The sequence below is a fragment of the Phoenix dactylifera genome, chromosome 3 (assembly GCF_051530095.1).
Source record: "Phoenix dactylifera cultivar Ajwa chromosome 3, Ajwa_hap1_PhDact_Kaust_v1.1, whole genome shotgun sequence".
Lineage (NCBI taxonomy): Eukaryota > Viridiplantae > Streptophyta > Magnoliopsida > Arecales > Arecaceae > Phoenix > Phoenix dactylifera.
This window is the reverse complement of record NC_143192.1, coordinates 2662675-2685979: the sequence shown is the minus strand read 5'-3', so window position 1 is coordinate 2685979 and position 23305 is coordinate 2662675. Positions and strand designations below refer to the sequence as shown.

General features: G+C 37.8%; 2 protein-coding genes across 5 annotated transcripts in view; one reads left to right on the top strand and one right to left on the bottom strand.

Moving 5' to 3' along the window:
- The first annotated feature begins 3240 nt into the window (after positions 1 to 3240).
- LOC103708736 (O-fucosyltransferase 16-like) lies at positions 3241 to 13056 on the top strand. Of its 4 annotated transcripts, none has more exons than XM_089929400.1 (10): positions 3241 to 3632; positions 3711 to 3764; positions 3866 to 3956; positions 4189 to 4265; positions 7472 to 7560; positions 7679 to 7865; positions 9753 to 9934; positions 11102 to 11635; positions 11717 to 12334; positions 12760 to 13056. In XM_089929400.1, exons 1-9 carry the CDS (start codon positions 3435 to 3437, stop codon positions 12165 to 12167), a joined length of 1863 nt encoding a protein of 620 aa, XP_089785526.1. In that variant the 5' UTR covers positions 3241 to 3434; the 3' UTR covers positions 12168 to 12334; positions 12760 to 13056. The 4 variants fall into 4 exon arrangements, with proteins under 4 accessions (XP_089785526.1, XP_089785528.1, XP_089785527.1 ...); XM_089929402.1 differs by having other exon boundaries at positions 3241 to 3764; positions 11102 to 11204; positions 11304 to 11635; XM_089929401.1 differs by having other exon boundaries at positions 11717 to 12323; positions 12760 to 12879.
- A 2531-nt stretch (positions 13057 to 15587) lies between these two features.
- Positions 15588 to 23305, bottom strand: part of LOC103708710 (inactive purple acid phosphatase-like protein) — a 32673-nt gene continuing 24955 nt past the window's right edge. The window contains 5 exon segments of the mRNA XM_008793766.6: positions 15588 to 15839; positions 15841 to 15955; positions 16110 to 16184; positions 17551 to 17590; positions 22825 to 22946. Of these exon segments, the coding sequence (XP_008791988.4) occupies positions 15789 to 15839; positions 15841 to 15955; positions 16110 to 16184; positions 17551 to 17590; positions 22825 to 22946 (403 nt within the window). The 3' untranslated portion in view covers positions 15588 to 15788.

The window sequence follows — 23305 nt, the reverse complement described above, 5'->3', positions numbered from 1 at the left end:
GTTATCCCTTCTACATACTTTATTCCATTGAATATGTTTGTTAATTTATCTTTAATCTTTATTTGAAAGAATAAGCAGAGAGGTAAGTGAAAGCATCGGTTTTTATAATCATTTGGGCTTTTATTACAAGGACAAATCCTTCTTTCTAGTGTATTTAGCAAATAGATATAAATAAAATTATAATTAAGAGGAATAAGTTTTTTTTAATCTATATAGAATAAATTTTTTTGAATGAACTACTTATCATAACAGCACTGCTTTGTTTACCATTTTTCGAATATTTGGTGGATAATTCTTTGCTTCAAGAATAATCTCTTACTCATCTTTTCCAAGTTTCCTTATGAATAACGTTCCAAGGAGACAAACATATAAGCCAAGGCATGGATGATGGAGATGGACACACTATCAGGCCATTTTATAATTCTTAACACCTACTCTAAGGCATGGATGTGTGAGTGTATAAACTTGTTATTATGATAAAATTTTATAAAATTATTATTTTGTTTTTGCTAAGAAGTATATAAACTTGACCAGCTAACAAGTTTTGGTGGTCAATGGAGTTGCTGTGAATTGCACTGAGGTTGGCTGCGCAAAAGTTTGTGCTGTTTGGACTTTGTGAATTTATAATGCATTGAGAAAGTTTTGGCTGATGGTAGCTTGAGAAAGGTTCAACAAATCCCAAACAAACTTATTATTTATCAATTAATTTGATAAATATTGTAGACAACAACTAGGTGATCCGTAATGCATCTAGTGTTATGGGGACACTTTGAGAACTGGAACAATGTTTAAAGCTCCAAGGGAACATCTCGTATTGAGTGATTAAATATTTAATTAAGGGAACGTTGCTAAGTTTTAGAATTGGCGTTTAGTTTACTTGCAAGACCAAAATGTCATTGTTAGCATTTAGTGCATTTAGTTTCTAACCTTCACTTTGGTTACTGATCTCATTTCCCTTTTTAACATGCCCATATAGTCAGCGAGATGCAGCGGTTGGCCGAGAAGCTCTCAAAGCATATTTTGACGCTCGAGGAGCAATGGAAAGCGACCGTAAAGCGGGTTAAACTGGCTGAAGTGAAGACCATGATGGCCGAGGTGAAGGCCAAGTACGTCAAGGATGAGTCCAGGTCAGCAGAAGCCCGCACCTCGGCCATGCAGATCTAGGCGGAGGTGAAGGAGGCGCAGATATCCATGACCAAGAAGGCCCTCAAAGCCGCCGATCAGAGAGTGGTGGATCTTTTTGCGAAGCTGGCTCAAGCCGAGCAGAGGGCCTAAGAGGCTGAATAGCGGGCTAATGAGGCAGACCGACGGCTACCGAGGCCATCGAGCAGGCCTTTCATACTGAGGCAAGGGTTGCAGAAACGGTTGAAGAGTACCACACTTTGAAGGAGTTCTAGAAGAAGGCTTTGGAGGCTGCGGCTGACGCCTTTGGGAAGGGCTTCGAGACATGCTGAGCTCAAGCTTAGTGGCTTTTTTCGGGGATGAACTTCTCCGTGCTTGATGACGATGACAGTGACGTCGGTGAAGGCGGCAATGACCCCGAAGTCCGTAGAGACGTTGAGGCCGGCGATGGTGGCTGCAATGGTAGAGGCATTGGAGGGGAGGGGCAGCAGAGTTGATCCGAGGGGATGTCCTCCTTGTCCTGGATCTTGGCCTTGACGTCGCGGATTGCATTTGAGAACCCGACCCCTCGGGCAACAGCCTAGCTGGTGGGCTCTCTACAAAGAGCCTCCTCTTTTCAACTGACAGAAACTAGGTACCTCAGCAGCAATGTGGGTGGTGAAGATGAGGAATAAAGCTCTTTACCTCGTCGCTTTTGCTTTTTTTCTTTTCGGTCGGATAAACTAAATTTCATGTACTCTTCTTTTTGTTTGGCCTCTATCGAGGTTAGTGTAAAAATTTACAACTTTATTGAAAATAAAGAATTTGCCAAGTACCTAACTCTAGTCCCAGTTTGCATCGTGTTGAAAATTTTTGGAGTTAAAGAAGCTTTGGTTTTTTGTGAATTGTTACCCTTAGATCCAAGCAAGTTTCTAAAGGCAACATCAAATAGATTAGGAATAAGTTTGTTCTTAAACCCAAGGTCCTTTGCTGTGCACTGTTTATACCAAAAAGTGTTGTACAATACTTAGTAGGGGTGGCAATCGGATTGGGTCGGGTCGGGTCGGGTCGGGTTAGATATGAATCGGGTTTGATACAAATCGGGTTAAAAATTCATTAACACAAACCCGACCTATTTATTAAATAGATCAAAATTTTAAATCTAAATCCGACCTATTTATTAAACAAATAACCTAGCTTGACTCACATAACCTATATATTAAACAGTGTAAACGGGTTAGGCGAGTTTTAAACGGGTTAAATTGATTTAATCAAGTTAAATAGGTTAAGCAGGTCGGGTTAAACAGGTCAAACATAGGTTAAGCAGATTTCAAACAGGTTAAATAGGTTTTAAACATGTTAAATGAGTTAGGTCATAACCCGACTCAATTAATAAATAGATCAAAAAGGGTTAAACGGGTCAAAGGTTTAAATCTAGACCCAACCTATTTAATAAACAGATTTAGATGAGTTGACTTATTTATGACTTAAATTCGTTTATGTCAAACCTAAACCTGCTTAAAGCGGGTCGTTTGCGAATCGAGTTGACGGGTTGGATCATAAATTGCCACTCCTAATATTTAGTGGCTGTTATTAAAAGATGGATGACTACCAAATAAAATACACTATGTATGATATGGAAGATCATCAAACTGATGGTGGCAAAGGGTTTGTGCTGTGCTTCTTATCCTTGTTTTGGATAAGAAATGCTGACTACTGTCAGTGACTCTCCCATAACTACCACCCTTCCAAAATTGCAGCATAGACCCAGTCAACCAACCGTATCGTACTTTCCACCGGGTTTTTTTTTATTATTTTTTCGCCTATACTTCAAGCTTGCAGTACATGGAATTCCTCAAAACAAGGAAGTCGATCACCAAACCTTCACAAAAGCACAAGACACCGTCGAAACCCACAAATGAAATGATCTTGCTTTAAAAGTCGGGCAACCTCCAACTAAAACTGGCCATCCCTCCCCCATGATCCAAACCACTATTCCCACAACGCCCTTAAAGAACTCATCTCAATCTTGTCTCGAGATTGGTGCACCGATCATGTGTCCATCCATTCCCTCCCCTATCTCAACCATCATCGTCACAATTTCCCCGCCACCTCGTTGCCACCTTTTAACCCCCAACCCAACGAATAAAACAACCACCAGACTGTACTTCCCCCCTGTATATTTTTCGCTCCCCGAGTCGCGGTTCCTTCGAGGTCTCCTCTTTTCCAATGGAATCGTTGTCGCCGGAGAACGAGAGTTGGTCGTCGTCGTCGTCGCGCTTATATTTGAACGAGAGAGAGTTTTCTAAATAACGAAAGGAAGAAAGGAAGACATGGGGCTGCAGCGGCGGCGCCACCCCGAGCGGTGGGTGATCCCGGCGGTGCCGCCGACCTACGTCCTCTCCACCGCCGCGCTCCTCCTCCTCGTCGTCTTCGCCTTCCTCTCACTCCTCGCCCCGCCCCTCCCCGACCACCCATCCTTCCCCCATCCTCTCTTCTGCCACCGCTGCTCCCACCTCCCCTCCCTCCTGGTATTCTCTCCATCCGTTCTCTCCCTTAATCTCTTTTCTTTGTTCGAGTTTCTCATTGCCATTTTCGGTTTGCTCAAGAATCCGGTGGAGCTGCAGAGGAATGTGGTTGCTGCGGATCCTTTTCGTGTTCCGGTTCGTATTTTTGTTCATCATCTCGATTGATCTCAATGTGTCCATGTCTGACAGTTTGTTCAGCTGGGATTTTTATTTAAATTTTATATACATATATATAGAGTGGAGGGGGGAGTCCGGTGAGTGATCTCTGGGGTTCGAAGCAGGCCAAATACTTCTACGGATGCAGCAATGCGAGCAGTGAGTTTGCGAGTATGTGTTAGCTTTTGATTTGGTTTGGTGTTGTTTTGCTGGAAACTTGCAAAGGGAATGCACAGATTACTTGGAAATTGATGATTTTGAGGTTTATGTTTTGTGTTGGTTGAATTTTTGGTTTTAAATCATACTATTGATTCATTTTTATCCTATTTGATTATACTTCTTTCTAAGCAAACTGGTATTTGTTTCGCGTCATTGTAGTTGGTTAATTTCTTCTATTTTACAGAAGAGGAAGCCATCACTCAACCCAATCGGTATTTGATGATCGCGACTAGTGGAGGATTAAACCAGCAGCGAACAGGGGTGAGATATTGTTCTGGTGTCAATACATTTCTTTCAAAAATTTTTCTTTTTTTTTGTATTTTATGTGGGATAATTTTGATTCAATTGGAATTCCATGGGAACTTTTCACTGAAACTAGTCCGATCGGGACCATGAATTTGGTGATGTTTGACCAAACCAGCTATGGCTTTGAAGTTTCTATGGGAAAAGAACTTGACCTTGTTGAATGATCTATGATAAGTTCGTTGGAACTTGACCTTTGAATTACTGATTGTATTTGCAGTTTGATAATATAAATTATTTTCCACATCATTAGACCATCCTTTTACTTAAAATATTAAGATATTTCCATCTCTGTCCCAGATTGGATTACTGATGTTCTTAAAGGCAAAGAGGAAAACATTGATCACCATCACTGTTTTGATATGAGACAGATTTCCGGCAGTGTACCATAATCATGGGAAACATGTTTCTTGTAGTTGCTAGCTGCTTTCTTGCTTGTTTTACTCACTTCTTTTTGATGTTGCCCTCCTAGCAATCCTCCCAAGATACTCCAATGTGGAAGTGGCCACAATGTCTGCCTTGCCCATGAAGTTAAATTCAGTGATAGATTTGATTTGAATTGATCTTAATTCCTATCACCGACATGATCATTAACTGCTCTGTATAATGTTGCAAACCTTCTGCCTCAAATTACATTGTAACAATATATTATGCCTTTTTATCACATCTTTTACAGAAGCTCTGAATCTCAATCTGTTCGACATCATGGAATCCTTTCGTGGCAGAGTCAACTTTTTAGTACATTCTTCTACTTCAATCCTCCCAGTTCTATGACAGATCATGTGCACTACTTCTATTTGCAGATGCTCCTGCTTATGCCTGCTTTTCCTTTTCTTTAGGAATCCATCTGAATGCATCACCAAATTACCTGATATTACTAAGTCATCATTGGAATCCTGTGTCTATGTCATCATTGTTTGAAGAATTCTCAATTGGAGCAACATAGATCCTTCATTGGCAATCATTTCCTTAAAGTTTGTTTGCTGTCCATTTCAGTCTATGGCAGTCTATTGCTACTATTACTCTGTTTAAAAGGTCTTTCATGCATTTTACCCCCAACCTCCCCCCCACCCCTCCAACAAAAAAAAGAAAAAAAGAAAAATCCTTTCATGCATAACTTGTTATATATTGTTTTTTATTTTATTCAGGATTATCTGCGGACGTGTTATGTATTTTTTTCATTTTAATCAGGATTGTCAAGTGAGCATGTTTAGCCTCACTTTGTTTCTTGTGAAACATGCTGGTTCAGATCCACAGGTCATTCTGTCTTTGAACTATAATGTGCCTTAACCTTGAGAACCATATCATGCTATTCTAAAAAGGTGAAGCAAGATAGATATTACTGCATGAGATAATTTGATAAATTCATAAATTTTTGTTACTTGTCTTGGAAGTTTTTACCTCATCTTTGCTTCAGATTTACAGTGAGCATTTTTATGAAGTATTCAGTAGTTCAGTAGGTATTTCAGATTGGATGATCTAGTATTTCACTATTTGATCGCATTGACTATATTAATAGGTTCACAATCTGCCTTTTTTTTTTAAGGTTAGGAGGAGCTAATCACTACCTTTACTATCCTTTACCCACCCTACCCTTGGGGTTGACTCCAACTGTAATTGAACCCCTGTCCCCTTAAGTGGCAAGGGACGATTCCGTCCGAACATGAGCTCGATGGTAAACTCCATACTTGTTTTCAATTAAATAATTTGTATTTTTGTGTTTTGTAATGAATAAAAATGTACTGAAAATTATGTAATGAGGTCTACTTTGAGTAAAATTGAAATTACACTTATAAAATGTACCTATAAGCTAAAAGTAAACATTGAAAATATGGTTTTGGTTTCTCCGGTATAACGAGTTTCAACTTTCAATTTATTCATCTTCGGCATTTTTGGTGATTCAGATCCAATTTATACAGTCTTGATATATATAAATAATTTAAACTAAAAATCAAATAACAAAAAAAAGAAGAATTTCTAATAAGTCAACAAAGTAATAAGAAGTCAATTTAAAGTTATCCATATTTCATGAGACCTTTGGAGACAGTAAAAAAATATTTTTTAAAATATCTTTTTTTCTTACTCTTCCTCTAAATCTTTTGGAATGTACTGGTGCTCCCAAAAGCTTTTCAAATCTCATGGAACTACCTTGAATAACGATATGATTCTTCTAAAGAAAATATAAACAAAATTGGCATAAATAGCTCAAATAAAGTTGACCACATAAGTCAGTTTCACCTCAAACTTCCAAACTTGTGCCCGTTTTTGGAGCAGTTCTGACTGAAACTGAAATATTTTGTTTTTCAGTTTTGGGGTGTTAGGCCTAATGTTTTAAGATTTTCTGTCTTGTTCCAATTGGTAGTCACTTATTTACAGTTTCCATTAACATAAGTTTTTTTGAAATTTGAACTCATCATGGATGATATTTATGATCATTTTAAACTCTATCACTTATTTGTCTCACTTTATGTATAGTTTGCCTTTTAGGGTCCTCTTTGGAGAACTAGCTCTCCTTCATGAGTTAATGGTCATTGTTATTATTTGGAATGTGGTCAAAATGAGGTGAACAGCATTTTGTCTTATTCATACAGCAACACTCGTGGTGCAAATGTAGTTCGTATAGAAGTTTTTTTTAGCATAATTTGTTTGAATGTGCAATCAATATAATGATCCATAATTCGTTGAAGGCAAACTTAATAATGCCATTTTTGGCAAATAATGGAAAAGAGTCACAAAATTTAGTCATTCTGGTTACCGGTAAGAAGGAATGTTTTGCTTCAAACCATTTTCCTAAACATTTTTGGACACCATCAGCCTCATCCTTCTCATTTGAATGTGGTGCTCTGAGATAAATCAATTCACCATCGGTGATACTCTTGGATCCTTTCTCCATTGACTTTTGTTTAACCCTGGTTCTCTTGGATCATCTATTCGCCCTGGGGATAGTCTCTAAGGTTGGGCACTAATCAGTCCTACCTTCTATGCTTTATGCCAGTGTAAAAATGGAGGACTGGCTAGAGTCCTAAATGGTTTTTATATTTCATATTAGCCATCACCAAAATACTCTGGTTTAGTTCTTGTTCTGCTCTTCCATTTGGTCAATATCCAAAACTTAAGCATAAGATTACTGATGGAAAATTTGCTGCTACTTCTGGTTGTTTCAGATAACAGATGCTGTTGTTGCAGCGCGCATTTTGAATGCGACGCTTGTGGTTCCTAAGCTGGATCAGAAATCATTCTGGAAGGATGCTAGGTATGCTCCAAATACTGTTCATTCTAGCTTCTGAAACAAATGAAGCACTGATAAAACAAGTCATCAAACATGTACACTGAATACATTTTGTGCATTTGTTTATGATTCTATTGTGCAGTGATTTTGCTGAAATCTTCGATGTTGACTGGTTCATATCCTCTCTCTCAAAGGATGTTAAAATTATAAAACAGCTCCCCAAAAAGGGTGGAAAAGTAATTGGAACCCCTTACACAATGCGTGTTCCAAGGAAGTGTGCACCAACATGCTATGAAACTCGAGTCTTACCTGTTCTTTTGAAAAAGCATGTGAGTTTTTAGCTGTGTAGTATATAAATTCTGATTCTTGCTTTTAGTTTCTTTGATGTCAGTTTGTCATATCCGTTTCGTTGCCTTCCTAATATTTTAGCTTTATTATGAGAAACAGATAAAAATGCAAGCTGTATGTGTGTATCTCTATAAAATATTAGGTTTTCTTTACTCATGTTCTGGATTAATGAAGTATCAGACCTAACAAATCTTTACTGTAAGTTGCATTGTCATAATGTTGGCTTTCTGTTTGGTAAATTTTATGAGATAGATCCACAATAAGTTTGATGGATGCATCCCAGTATCCCAAGGGGATGCAGTTATTTAAGGATGATACTAATAATTATTTTGTATTTCAAAATCTTGTGATTTGTTTCTCCAATGGTATTCAAATTTAATAGCAACATTTTTCTCCATGGCAAGCTTCTTCCAGATCAGCTAGCATGATGTCCTATCATGAGCATAATTGTTTTTTTTTCTTGCAGAAAACATTCTATCATGAACATAAATGGAATAAGTTATTGTCATTTCTTGTGACTGGCATCTTTTATCCATAATATCTAGGCTCTCTATGAACATTACGATATTCTGGTAAATTAGTAGATAAGGTGGACCTTTTCTTGTATTGCTATATAGCCATGTGCAAATACACAGTTAGACTGAAAAGTTTGAGATTAATTGACAATCAAGTTGAGATCGCTGAAATAGAGTTTGGAAGATAAAAATCAATAATAGATAAGTGGGGGAGAGGTGGTTGATCAACGGCACATAATGTTTTAATATTTTCCCTATGATTCCAATAGAATATTTTTTAGAAAACTTATCTCAAATAACTAGTGGCAATTTGGTTGAAATTTGAAAACTTGATATATCCATGGACTCAACTCATACTTCGTCATATGAGCATGATACTATGGTCTACTTTAAATCTTATTTGACATAGGCTGAACCAACATCATAGATGATGCATGATATATTCTTGTTGGAAATTTTGTAGGATGGGCATATACTAGACCACATGGTCTGGCTATTTTTTTTACCACTGTTAGATGCATACCCTCATCCTACTGGATGGGTTATGACCAGTCTTATATATTGTTTGCAAAGAGGCTTGATTGTATGTTTTATGGGTAATTGGAATTTGAGCTGATCTCTGCAGTCGTATGGGGCATCTGAGTAATTGAGTGAAAATTTTGAGCAGCATATGAAGAAACAGTATACCAGAATATATTGAACTTATTTTGTATTAAGTTGTTACATTTGCCATATTATGTCAGTTTCAGAATAATTATGAGATTTAAAAGCTTTTTCAATTTAGAATTGCTGCTCAAACTGATTTTGGGTACGTGCTTAAATATGATCGAAGATTACTTGTTTGAAGTGATACTTCTTGAGACTTGTTTATATTTTTTAACTGTAGTTAAAGTTTACATGTATTGTGGGTGTTGTTAAGTTGAGACCCAGTCTTCATGCATTTTTCAAATTTTAGTAAATCACATACTGCTCCATAAGGCTAAACGCCTAAACCTTGTAATATGGAATATGGCTATTGGTTAAGGCTGAGCGAGTGTTTTATGCTAAACTTCTAAAGGTGCAACTCTTTATTATTTCAAAGTCTTATTACAGAAAATAGGGTTTTCTCAGATACAATAATAGACATCAAGAATACAAATGTATGTGATTAATGTCCTTTTTTTTTCATGTTGCAATGCTATTGTAATTGAGGATTTACTTTGATGTTGTTCTCAATCCTTACTTAGATTTAGTCACTGCTGTATGGTTTCCCAATTTCTTCTGTCTAAATGTATCCTATGGTAAAGAAGTACCTGCTTATTTGGACCTATGCATGCATGCAAAACCAACATTTTTTCTCTCATGATGATGCAGATTGTTCAGCTAACGAAGTTCGACTACAGGCTTTCAAACAAGTTGGAGACTAATCTTCAAAAACTGAGATGTAGAGTTAATTATCATGCCCTTAGATTTACAGATCCTATACAGGAAATGGGCGATAGGCTGATTCGGAGAATGAAGGCAAGAAGCAAGCACTTTATTGCCCTTCACCTGAGGTAAGTTTTTGATGTGGTCACGAGTTGACCTAAGCTAGTAGTTCAACATAGATTTGTGGCATAGTTATTCAAATGATTTAGTTGCTCTGCACTTAGAAACAGAGATTGCTACACAATGATATTGGAGCCATTTCACAGGTTATGATCCTGTTTCCATTCCCTGCACCAAATATTACTTGTGAACAACATTTAATCCATCATTGCCTCATTCTCCTTTCATTCTCTATTTTGCTCTAGTCCCTTCGCCAGTCTTCTTAGGTTTTAGCATCAAAAGATCTAGAATCTGAAGATATATAGTTTGCTGAGTTCCACTTGTAAATGCTGGTATCTGAGCCATACTTTTACCTTTCCCTTGATATTGTGAAAAAAAGTTGACTGAGGCAAGTTGAATTTTTTGAGTCAACCATGTCATGTTTTTTCCAGCGTAAGATGAAAGGTTCTTTTGCACTTTCCTGACCGTCAACCTTTCCTTGCTCCTACCCTTGCTTGCAAACAGTGAATCTTCTGACTCTAAAATTTCCTAAACCTTCAAACAAACTTCTTCGCATATCTTTCTTCCACCACTATATCGCTTGACTTTTCTTTTTCTTCCATTTATTCTTTTTCTCCTCTATTATGTTTCTCCATTTTGACAATTCTTTCAATTTTATATATTATACTATTAATAATCAAAAGAATCATCTGCTGTCAAGAAATTACAGTTTTGAAGAAAATTATGAGCCATACCCCACCTGATGTTCCTTTCCAGTATTTAGTTATTCACACAGAGAGCATCACATGCTCATTCCTTCTCATTCCCTTACATTTAGGAGTCAACATTTGTGAAATTTTTGCTCTTGTGAAAAATTTTGTGAAATTGCTCTACAAAATCTATGACAAAGAGGTGATTGTATGATAAAATTTTTCTTCCCTATTTAAACTAAATGACAATATGCACATGTATTAAATTACTCAACTTTGTCAGAGAAATGAGAAACTAGTGTTACATGTTGCGTTACTATTATCCATAAAATAGTGGAGCTACTTGTGGAAGAACCTTTTTTCTTCAGATACTTATTGGTCCATTACCATGATATGCAATCGGGTCCTCTAAAACTTCTATGCAGCCAAGGATTCAATAAAGATTATAGAATGTCATGTGATAAATGAAAATTTCTGTTGTGGCAGATTTGAACCTGATATGCTTGCCTTCTCTGGGTGCTATTATGGAGGAGGAGAAAAGGAAAGGACAGAATTGGGTGCCATACGCAAGAGGTGGAAAACCTTGCATGTAAGGCCAGCAGTACTCCTTTTGTTGGTGAAGGTGTTATTCAAGAATTATTACCTCTCTATCTGGATGAAACTAGTTGCTTTAATAATATGTCTGCAGACAAGCAACTCGGACAAGGAACGCAGGCATGGGAAATGCCCATTGACACCTGAGGAGGTAGGCCTTTTGCTGAGAGCACTGGGGTTTGGCAAAGATGTTCACATCTATGTGGCATCTGGTGAGGTCTATGGGGGAGAGGAGACATTGGCACCTCTGAAGGCAGTCTTTCCTAACTTTCACTCGAAAGAAACTTTAGCAAGCAAGGTGGAGTTGGCACCATTTGCAGCATTCTCATCTCGCATGGCTGCCCTTGACTTCATTGTATGCGACTGCAGCGATGTATTTGTAACAAACAACAACGGGAACATGGCTAGGATGTTGGCTGGTCGGAGGTAAGTCTCCATTTTCATTGTGCTTACATTGGATAATGAAGAACAACTCCATTCACCTGCTAGGATATGCTCAATCTGTAGGAGATATTTTGGACATAGGAGAACCATAAGACCAAATGCTAAGAAACTGTACTCTCTGTTTCTGAACCGAACCTGCATGGCCTGGGAAGCGTTTGCATCCAAGGTCCGCACTTGTCAAAAGGGATTCATGGGGGAGCCCAATGAGGTTAGACCTGGTAGAGGAGAATTTCATGAAAACCCTTCAACATGTATATGTGAAAATTCCAAGAAAGAATCAGCAACTACCTATCACATTCAGTCAAAGATTGGAATTGAAAATGGGAAGTCTAATTCAACTAGAAGTATTGGGGAACCGACAGACAATCCTTCTAGTGATGAGGAGTCGGATTGGAGGGACTTTGATTATGGAGAAAATACACCTCTAGGGGGCTCACTGAATGGAACAGACCAGGAGTATAACCTCTTCATCAGATCTGAAGTTCCAGACTTGCAAGAAATGCTTTCAGACTAGAAAAGTCAGTTGGCTGTCAAACAGAGCATTGCATTTGACCCATTCTTTTATTATATTTCTTTAGTGTTTTGAAAGCTTTGCCTCATCAAGCAACTGATCTCTGCACCACTGCTCCATTGTTCAACATATTGCAGTGTCTTTTTTCATCAGAGAAAGGTAAATAGAAGGTAAAGCAGATAAGAATACGATACAGAACATGAAACTTTAAATTTCCATTTTTTCCTTTCGTTGTTTGATTTTCATGTGTCAATGGTTATAGTCTTTATATTCCCATTAAATAGGACCAATCATGGGGGCTTTTTCTGCATGCCGAAGTGGCCATCCCTCTACTAGAAATAAGTCTTCTATATAGGCCCTCCTGGAGAACTATGAGATGCTCATAGTTTTATTTCATTGACAGGCTGTTTAATCCTTCTTTTATATCAGAAAGGTCTGTATGCCTGTTCCTAGTCCATGAAGACCAAATAATAGAAGCAGATTCTAATATCAAAGCTTGTGTTATTATTACTATTATTTTTTTGTTTTTTTTTGTTCTTTCTTTCTTGTTTATATTTTTTTACTTACATGATGTTCTTTATGTTTTGCTTTATAGGGAAAGGCACCATAATACCACTGTATATAGAACTGTACGGTACTTCGTACACCTGATCTCAGAATCAAAGCAACATTTTAAATCCGCTTGGATACTGCAGAGCTTTGATGTGCATTGCTGAAACAATTTTTCTTTGTTTTGTTGGGAGGAAATCTGTCATTTGCTGGTGAATTCTGTTCTCCATGTTTTACTTTTTTTTTTCATATGTATTTGTCTGTAAATTTGATGCAGCACTGCAGTTAGGTTCGGTTACTTGCAGTTGTATACGAAGAACTTTGATTAAGTATTTATAAATTTTGGCAATTATCGATCTCTATGTGTGTTGCTAAAATTTGTGTTTTTGTGCATGTTCTTCCTGACTTATGATTCATTTATTCAAAAATGAGTTGTCATGCCTCCAGTATCAAACACATGAGCTTAGGCCAGCATATGCTTGCGACTGTTACAGGAGCAGCCCAATGCATTTGGGGGCCTAAGGCGAACTCACTAAGAGAGGTCTTTTTTCTTTTTGTTTTGTCTTTGAGGCCTTTTCTACAGTAAGCCGGCCTAAGGTGAACTCACTAAGGAGGGCCCTTTTTCTTTCTGTTTTGTCTTTGAGGCCTTTCCTGCGGTAGGCCTTCTTTGAGCCAAGGCCTTAGGCGACCGCCTCAGTCGCCTAAGATTTGGGCCGACCCTGACTGTTGAATCAGGAATGTTTTCAATACTGCTGGAAGAAAAAAAAAAGTATGTACCTGTTTGCTGATTTACCTTGGTAAATGTATCTCGACAGGTATCAACTCTAGTATGTTGATGTAGTCGAGTAGAAATTTGCTGTTCTACGAGGAGTGTGCATCGAGAGATGCTTTCTAAATATAGATTCTACATGTGTGTATATGTATGTAATGGTATGAGATGTCCTGATGTCAACTCTAGGCCAAGATACCTTTCCTATGACTGGGGTCAAGCTGCTGCAAACCAATATGGTTTCAGAAAATCTGTAAATTGCCTCCCTAACAAGAACAGAGACACCAACAAGTAATAACTTGAAGCAGAAAATTTTAGCAAAACTTGTGACAAGCAATCTAATAATGAAACAACAATTGATTAAAATTATAACTCCTAGGCTTTTATGTTTTAAATTTTTTTTAATATATTATGACTGTGAGAGATAAAGAGGTTCCTTTTCTGGTATGGAAAAGGATAAACAAGCCTAAAGGCTACATAATATTCAATTAGCAGAAGTTGCCATATTGATTGCCAAAATACGAAGTTGTTCATATGCAAAGTCTCTATCCCAAACCATATCCCCACCAATGATCGAGTCCACATCCATATCACAACCCCTAGAACAAGTGAAATTTAACATCTTCAAAATCTAAACTATTCTTCAAGTCGTGCGTCCAAAGTGCTGCACAATGGATGTGTCAAATTGATACATTCAAACATAAGAATTTTCCCATTTTTCAAAGCATGTAATCTGGCAATGTTCTCATGATTGGTTGCTTCTTCATTTTATCCATTTTGTTCCACCGTAAAATTAGAATGCAGATTTGAACCCTCAACCTCGTGAAAGATTAAAACCTACTCAACCATTGAGAAACAATTTAAATTTATTTTATTATCATGATCCATCATACGTACGAAAATATTTCAGGTAAGTTGCATACAAAGATTATATTTCCAGCAAGTTGTATATATTTCAATAATCAATTTTCCTTTTGTTTTGAGAGAAAGTAGATAAATATAATTTATTTAGAGTATTTTCAAAACTTTCCTATCTTAATAATTAAAACATCAATTAATTTTACATCTTTTACCATATATATTATTTTTATTAGAAACATAAATGATTAATAATTATTTATGTTTATGGTGCCATAAAGAGTAGTTCAAAATTTATAAAAATATTATCGATAATTAAATAAAATCGGTCTAATTTGTTGACCAGGCAAGTCAGTCTCTAAGTGGCATTTGATAAACATGGAGCAAAAAAAGATCGAAGCCGACCAGCTAGATTTCATTAAAAAAAGGATCCATCCTCAGCATTCTGCAACTACAAAACAAAGTGATGGCACCGAAATTTTTCCATATTGCTACAACATTTTAAGTATAATAGAACCACCCCGAACCCTACCGATGACGGACTATAATGGTTCCAACCTTCAAATTTTTTCTCTTTCCTTCTCCCTCTCTTCACCTCTCTCTCTCCATCCCCTTCCCCCCCCCCCCCCCTCCCTGCCGGGTCTTTCCGTCAATTCAGATCGGAATAACACAGCATGGATATATACCGCACCATCAGCCCACCGGCATGCATGCCGGTACTGGTACTGCGGACTTTGTTTTATCCCTTTCCCATCAACTAGACTATTTCATATTTCTCCAAGCTCCTGCTGGTCCATGGTTCCCACGCATGGCTCCTAGCCTACGCAAAAACGTTGTCTTTGATCCCGGTAAAGATGTCGATGGAGTCTTAGCTTTTGGCTAGGAGCCAGAGTGGGACTTACGAACCATAATCTAATTTATTTTGCAAGACCATCTCTGGTAGGCCTAACATAACAGGTTCAACTTAACCGGTTGTGGAGGGAGAAAACCACTCAAGAGAGATTCTAATCCATTTCATGATTTACAACAATCTAAGCTGCCATGAACCGAGCAGAACTCAGCCCTCATGACATGCATCAGATCAAAGCTCTAACACATGATTAATGCTAGGCATGCTCTTATCTGTTTGTGTATGATGCTTCCAGCATCATTGCATGTCTGATGTAATACCCTTTAGAAAAAATGGTTTCTCCATTGGATAATACACCAAACAGAGACACTCAACCACACCATGTTAACACTTGAGATCAAAGCAAGAAAAAAAATCATTAGAAATCTCCAACAGTTACATAGTATCAGAATGATGAAATGCCACCAAGGAGAATTTCAAGGAATAAATGAACTGATGAACTGAAGAATGAGTTTTTGGCATGTCTTTTTATACAAGAAGGGTATTTAGCACAAAACTGGAGTCCAATAAAAAATTGGGGCTACCTACAATAAACTCTTCACTGTGGAGGGGTGGGAGGTGTATCTGGTGGATCATCTGTTTTCCGGTGGCGATGACCCAAAATAAAGACCAGTATACCCACCTGGTGGCTTTTCCTGAGGTTGTATAGATAACAACTGTGTCGAATCGCCGACAACATCTGCCCATCCATAGTGAGGCTCAGCCCTTCAGAAGAAAGTATGTATTATAACATCAGTTTCATAAAACCAATGAAATTCAAAAACTACCACATGCAAAGCACACGATCATGAGTTGATAAAAACATCCGAAGTGACATAGCATGATTAAAGTTCCAACTATATGTAAAAAGTCATCTTACTCATAATAGGTTTCTTCGTCGACCACAATATCCCAGCTTTCTCCCGTTGTGCTGTTGCCATATTTATGTACTTTTCTGTAACATAAAAAGTTTTTTGAGGAAACTCTAACATAAAAAGTTGCAGGTGTCAAGATATCCACTTGGCTTGAATAGCTCATTCAAGAATCATTCTATGCTGACAGAGAAAAGAGGAATCATGACAGGGAAATATCTAAATATATGTGTTGGAAAATGCTACAAGTAAAACAGAAAATACACAACCACACCGCTGATATGGAAGTCTTACACAAAAAAAGTTTGCAGACTGTGCCACCTCAGGTACTAGCTGTCAGTGAGAACTCCAATGGGTGAGTTACATGATATCTATGTGCAACTTTTCCATGTGAAATTATTGTGTAACAGTAGCACTACTCATATTCATTCGATATGCTGTGTATCAGCAATAAGTATTTCTGCTGTTCTTAAGCTGGCAGCTAAAATATGAAGACCTGCAGGGACTGCAGGTTTACCTTGCTAATTTCAGACAAAGTTTGACCCAACTTCTTCAAGCTTTTCAAACTCTCGGAAGTAGGTTACCATGCAAACCTCCTCTTCAAGTCAATCTTCATAATGGACAACACGTTGATTTTGATTGGTAGTGTGTATAATAATTAGAAAAATCTTGTTGAAACATATAAAATTAGATATACAATCTTTATCAAGAGAATGATGGAAAAGTGCTGTATATAAAATTTTTTGTAGTACTAGTTCCTGTGACATTTAATCATCATACATCCTCTATAATAAGCTGTTTTCAGCAAGGAGACATTCAAAATATTACTGCTTTTAAAGTAATGAGTTTTGATAGTTTTATAAAGTTATCCATAAATTTGTCAGATAAGCTAATGGTATTGTATGTTTTTTCATTCTTTAATGTTCTCTCTTTATTATTACGGGGCAAGATTTATGAAGCCAATTCCAAACAACCTGGGATGAGGCTTGAATATTTCAACCTTTTCTGGCTAAAATAGGTCCCTGCAGTAAGCAACTAGAAAGCAAGAAATATATTTAGCTTTACAACATCCAGATATATATAACTTTAAACCATCACTGCCAGAACAAATTTGATAATCACTTATATGAAATCAATCATAAGACTAAGCATGACAGTTCCGTATGTTGACATTAATTGGTAGATCATTATAAGTTATGGACGCATAGTTCTGTCTATTAAAGTGGAGGTTCATTAAAAGCTTAAATCAAGTTATCTCTTGGCAGAATTGGATTTTGATGGTAGTTCAGCAAAGATATAAAAATCATCTGCATAATTAATTTGACCAAATTATTAATTCATATGAAGTATGGTTTCCAAGCTCTCATACACAGACAAGACTAATATTTACACCCATAGATGATGCAAAACATAAAAAAAGTAAAATAATAAGGTATCTTGGGCATATACCCATTTCCAAAGTGTTCTTCACCCCAGGTTCTTGACCAACCTTGAAAAATGAGGAACAAAAAAGAATTAGTTCAAGAGGCATGGCAAGAAGATCAAAATACTGATCATACCAATGAAGTAAACAAAATAAAAGCTATTCAGTGGGTGGAAACATTTCGAAAAGTTCTTAATAGGGGCGCCACAAAAGGACCACAATATTCTAGTTTCAACTACTTTATAACGGCATTAGAACAAAAGAAAAGTTCAAGATGCATGGCTAGAAGATCAAGATACTGATCATTCAAATGAAGTAAACAAAATAAGAACTATTCAGTGGGTGGAAACAGCTTGAAATGTGAGTTCTTAACAGGCACCACAATATTCTGGTTTGAACTTCTTTATAATGGCATTATATATTCATATCTAATAATAAAACTTAACAATTGATTCTGTAATATATTGCATAATCACCTCTTTTAAGAGCAGCATATTTGCAAGATAAAAAAGAGTGATCCTTTATAGTGCGGGCTAATATGTCCATCAGGCATGTGGAAGATGTCCATTCAACTCTTGATTTAGAGGAATCAGGAGATAGTAGATGGATTCTCACATTTAGTTGATTCTCTTGAGTTGGTTTAGTTAGGTTTTTCTGTTGTGAAAGAGGGGGAGGGGTCAGCAGGGGTAAAGTGTTCCATTCTCATGCTCATGGGTATGTTGCCTGCGTCATATGTGTGTTTCTCATAGATAGAGGGTGGACTGATGATGAGGGGGAAAAAGTGATTCTTCTTAATGATATTAGGAAATACCTACATCTCATTCCTCCACCGTGGAATCAGGCATCTTGGTCAACAATGTACATCTTATGTCCTTTATCTTGTTTACTTGTACTCAGTTGCCTAACTATTAGTGAAATATGTCTTCACTTGGTCCGCCACTGGAAGAATCCAAGGGATGGATTAGAGTTCTGAAATCCATGACAAAGATATTTGTAGTTTGAGACCCATGAGCATCACAGAAGGTATATTAGAGCTTAGACTTCAGAAGAAACAGTCTTGATAGGGAAGTGTTAGGAACCCCCAATCAGTTGGCTAAAGATAGTTCAAAGACATACAACATTGGCCGTTGGCAGAACTGTAAAGGACGTCATATGCAACAAGAACTACTACATTCCACTGCAATAAAAACCCATGATCATCAAGAATGATTGATAATAATGAAATAAGGTTGCAATGAAAAGAATCAACACAGGAAAGCCTTGTTTCATGGACAATGCAAGGTATAATGTCATAATGAATTTTTAGTCCTTGGGATTGGAGTTCTACAAAAAGAAAAGTCCACAGATTATCGTCAAGCAAAATAGAAAGCAAGTATATGTTAAAACCAAGATTTGCCGTACCAGTCGGTACCATACCATAGTACTACCGAACTAGTAAGTAGTCCCATACCATAACGACACTTGGTACGTCTCATCGTTTCATACCGTACGGCGTATCGACATTGTAATAGGATGGTACTTGTACGGGGTCTAGTACCGCGATAACGAACCTTGGTTGAAACTATTTAAAAGTTCAACAAGATTTTGTATTAATTGCAAAATATTGACTTCAAGGCAAAGAAAGATTTGTATATTGCTTTCTACCTTGCTTCCTTCATATGAGCATATGCAAACAAATATGTAAGAGATGGAGTTGGATAGTCGACCTACAGGTAACCCAGCCACTATAGAGTGGCTTAGTCCAGATCACCAGGTTCCGAACATTTGTTCTGATGTAAATTGAAGAGAATTTTGAACTCAAAGATCTAGGAAGAAATGATCAAGATACAAGTCTAAATAAAAAGAAGAGCTATAGTGTTATTACCCTATAGAGTATACCAAAGTAGGCAAAGTATCTACTATATGGACCTCCAAGGTTCGTTGTCTTGGTATTAGACCCTGTACCGATACCATCCTATTACAATGTCGGTATGTCTAGTACAAGAGCTAAATCAGTATATTGAGTGTTGGTATGCACCCTAGTACTGCATACCAGTTTGGTACGATACAGTCATACGCACCGGTACCGATCAGTACGGCAAACCTTGGGACCAACAAACATTAGAGTTTCTTGAATATGATAATCATGATAAAGAACTAACCACAAAGATAATTTAGATGCTTTCTTAGTTTCTATACATATTAGCTCTTGTAAAGAGATACTTAAATTTTGTATTAGTTGTTATTGTATTTATTTAGTAAAAGATTAAACTGATTCATATAAAGAAAAAAAAGAAGATATCGTTTGGTTGGGTGTTACTTCGAGCTACAGGATTACAGTTGTAACAGGTACGCGGTACCGACTGTACCGACGTACCGGTGGGCATCGGTACCGGTATGGTACCGAACCAAACCGAGCCGAACCGGTACCGTACCGATGGGGCTAAAAGCCAAAAAAAATTTGGAGCCGGTACGGACTGGTCAGTACGGGCCGATACCGGATTGGTACGGGCCGGTACGGTTCGGTACCGAAATATATAGCTATACCGTACCGGTAGGGTCCGGTACCGGTATGTACCGGCCGGTACCAACCCGTACCGACCGGTACGGCAGACCATGGTTGTAAGGGTAGTAATAAGCAAGATTTTGATAAATAATATATATTCTAAATGGGGTCAAACATCCTCCACTATGTAGAATAATCTTATATCACTTAGTTTGCTTGATTCCACAAGTAGCACTTATACTGAAAGAGGTGCAGTTGTGAAAGCAATATGAAGCAAGTCATGGTGAAAATAAAGGAAAGGAACGTATATCAATTAATCAGAAATGCAAATTGAGCCTGATAATGCTATTTGGGATAATCAAATTGTAGAAATGCAGTCTTCCAAGGCCACATGTTCTACGAGAGGGTAAGGGGCTAGAATCTATTTGTTGAAGGTAGAGCTATTACTGGGTCGAGCTTAATCTAGCCCACCTCAAGCTCAAGCTTGGCTTGTCATTTTGATAATCAGCCCAGGCCCAACATAGACCCACATAATGTGATAAAAAAAGGCCCAGGTGTGGCATAGTTCAAAGGCAACAAGGTCTCCAGCCCCAAACCGTGCATTCGACCCACGGATCATGGACCCAACACCTAAACTATCACCATATTAAGAAAATGGAGTAAAAAATATCAAACTCACCTCCACCTCTCACCCAACACAAACTCCCCTCCACAGCTCACAGCTACCGTGGCCTCCCCTTCACTGCTAGTTGCAGAAATGGCCTATCGTCTAGTACTTGTCGTTTATTGCTCCACCGCTTGCCACTCGTTGCTCATTCTGTCCACAAATCACTAATGCCACTCCTTCCATTCACTGCTCATCACGGGTGTTAATGCGGAGGACCATGGAGATGGAGGCTAGTCTCTAGTGGTACTAAAATTCACTTCAGACAACTTGGGGGATGCAGAGGTGATAAATGCCACCGCCTCCGGTTGGACTACAACGAGGTTGACCAAATTGGCATTGGCACTGCTGCCACTGAAGAGGTGGAAGTGGTCTTTAGTGAGGGTGCGGCAGCGGCAGGATAGGGTTGGGATTTGAATCTTGAGAAAGAGAAGAGAGGGGAGGTGCATATATACAAAAGAAATGAGGGATCAGGGTTAAGCAAAGGAGTTCTGGTTCACAGGTTGGGCTTGGATTTGCCCAGATGAAGCCTAGGGGCTCTGTAGGCCTAAAATTGAAAGACCAGGCCCAAAATATGGCCCATGACACTCAGCCTAACTTGGCCCCAAGTTGGCTCAGCCCATCGGGTCAGGGTTGGCCTAGGCCCATTATTAGCCAGAGTTGAAGGGAGCTTCAATAGAAGCTAGAGAAAAATAAGGACAATGAAACTAACAATTCACACTTATGCTTCACAGAATATATTAAGAGGATAATTTATACAGAAGTGATGCAAAACCAATTAGGGATGGCCCGCAATATGGAATGAACTAGGTAAAGGATTAAAATCCCATTAACTAGATAACTTATCAACTCCTAGCTATACCATAATATTGCAGCATCTTTGTTCACACAATAGTGACGAGCAAAGTAACCATCCTTGACTAGAAATCCTAACAAGGAAATTGTCAATTAGAACAGAATGATAAACAGAGGTCTGGGTGGCATAAATGAGAAAGAATGAAGATTGAAAAAACCACAAAACACTGTTAATCACCCAAGCTGCAGCGAGAGGGGTTTGTGGGTGGTAATAGAGTTCTAAAGCCATCAAAAACCAACTTTACATGTTTATGAAATGTGAATGTTGCGATTTAACTCAAGTCTTCACCTATTAAAATTGTTTTGGCAATATGGCAAGTTGAAGTCAAGAAGGTCCCATGGACAATTTGTATATCTATGCAACTGTTGTCAACCTAATGCAAACCCTCTTAAGAATCGCACCAAATGTCTACCTCAAGTCTGTCTAGGCAAGAAAGGGGAACTGCCATGAAACATAAAAGGCTACTTGATGGGCATGGTGACTTCAATGATTGTAGTTTGAGCTCAAGCAACCAAGGAGCATCACTTTGAAACCTCCAAGACTTGGAAAGAATTTAGATGAACAAGAAAGAAGGAAAATGATAAATGAAAGAGGAAAAACAGGAAGATAAGAGAGGTTTTGGGTGTACAATGTTTATGTATTTAGTCTAGGAGGCTCTCTCTCTTAAAGTACGTACATGACTATGTATATATAGTTCCACATTTAAATTGACATATTTCCTTGTTTGTAAAAGTGTCTAGTGCAAGGTTCGCCATCTCGGAACTAGACCCTGTACTAGTGCCATCCAATTATAATGTCCGTACCAGTACGACATGAGACGGTGAGGCATACTGAGTGTCAGTATATTATGAGACGGTGAGGCATATCCGTACCAGTACGGCATGAGACGGTGAGGCATACTGAGTGTCAGTATATTATGAGACTGCGTACTAGTTCAGTACTGCTACAGTATGGTACGTCTACAGTACCGATTAGTATGACAAACCTTGGTCTAGCATTCGAGTTAAGTGGTTATTAATTAGTCAATTGTTACTTTCCAATTCCAATGGTTTAATGATAAAAAGAAATGGGTCCCAAATAAATAGGAGAAGTCATTTCCAAACACTGTAGGAAATATCATAAAGTACCTGCTTAACTATGAATTTAGGAAATATAAAGTTTTATAATGACATGCTCATTAAAACATGACTTTACTCATTTAATGTCAGAATTGTGTTCACAGCAGATACCCTGCATAGTTGAATGGGAAGATCAAAGGTCTATATGACCAAATAGTAATAAAGGACCAAACATACGTTCACCGGTAGGAGATACATGCCATGTCTCCCCTTGTCGTGAACCTATTCCAGCAAAAAACCTCTCCTCCCATTTGTCTCCCCATTTGGTACCTAACTCAGTTTCTGCCCATTTATCGGTCCTGTGGAAAAAAGAGAAATACTAAGCTGCATATCTTAAAATAAAATTTAGATCCATAGAACATCTAGGAAGATAATCTCCTGACACATAATTTATCAAGTCAGAATATCTCATGAGAAATATAAAAGATATTACCATTTATCCACCAAAAAAAATCTCATTATTTAAGGTCACAAAAATAGAACTTTCCAGTTTACACAGGCACAAGATACAATCATTGAAATATTTGAATTACAATCTGCAGATCCTCCTCAAGAGAATCTCCTCAAAATGTAACAAAATGTGAAGATGTACCAATATTCTCATGAATTTGCGGAGCATAATAACAATATGAGTAGAAAGGATATTGGGTTGGCTGTG

Bases quoted from the DNA above. Each gene is read 5' to 3' on its own strand.
- LOC103708736 (XM_089929400.1), top strand. From the start codon at position 3,435: ATGGGGCTGCAGCGGCGGCGCCACCCCGAGCGGTGGGTGATCCCGGCG. The intron at 3,765-3,865 runs GTTCGTATTTTT...ACATATATATAG, and splicing joins CGGATCCTTTTCGTGTTCCG to AGTGGAGGGGGGAGTCCGGT. The intron at 11,636-11,716 runs GTAAGTCTCCAT...CTCAATCTGTAG, and splicing joins AGGATGTTGGCTGGTCGGAG to GAGATATTTTGGACATAGGA.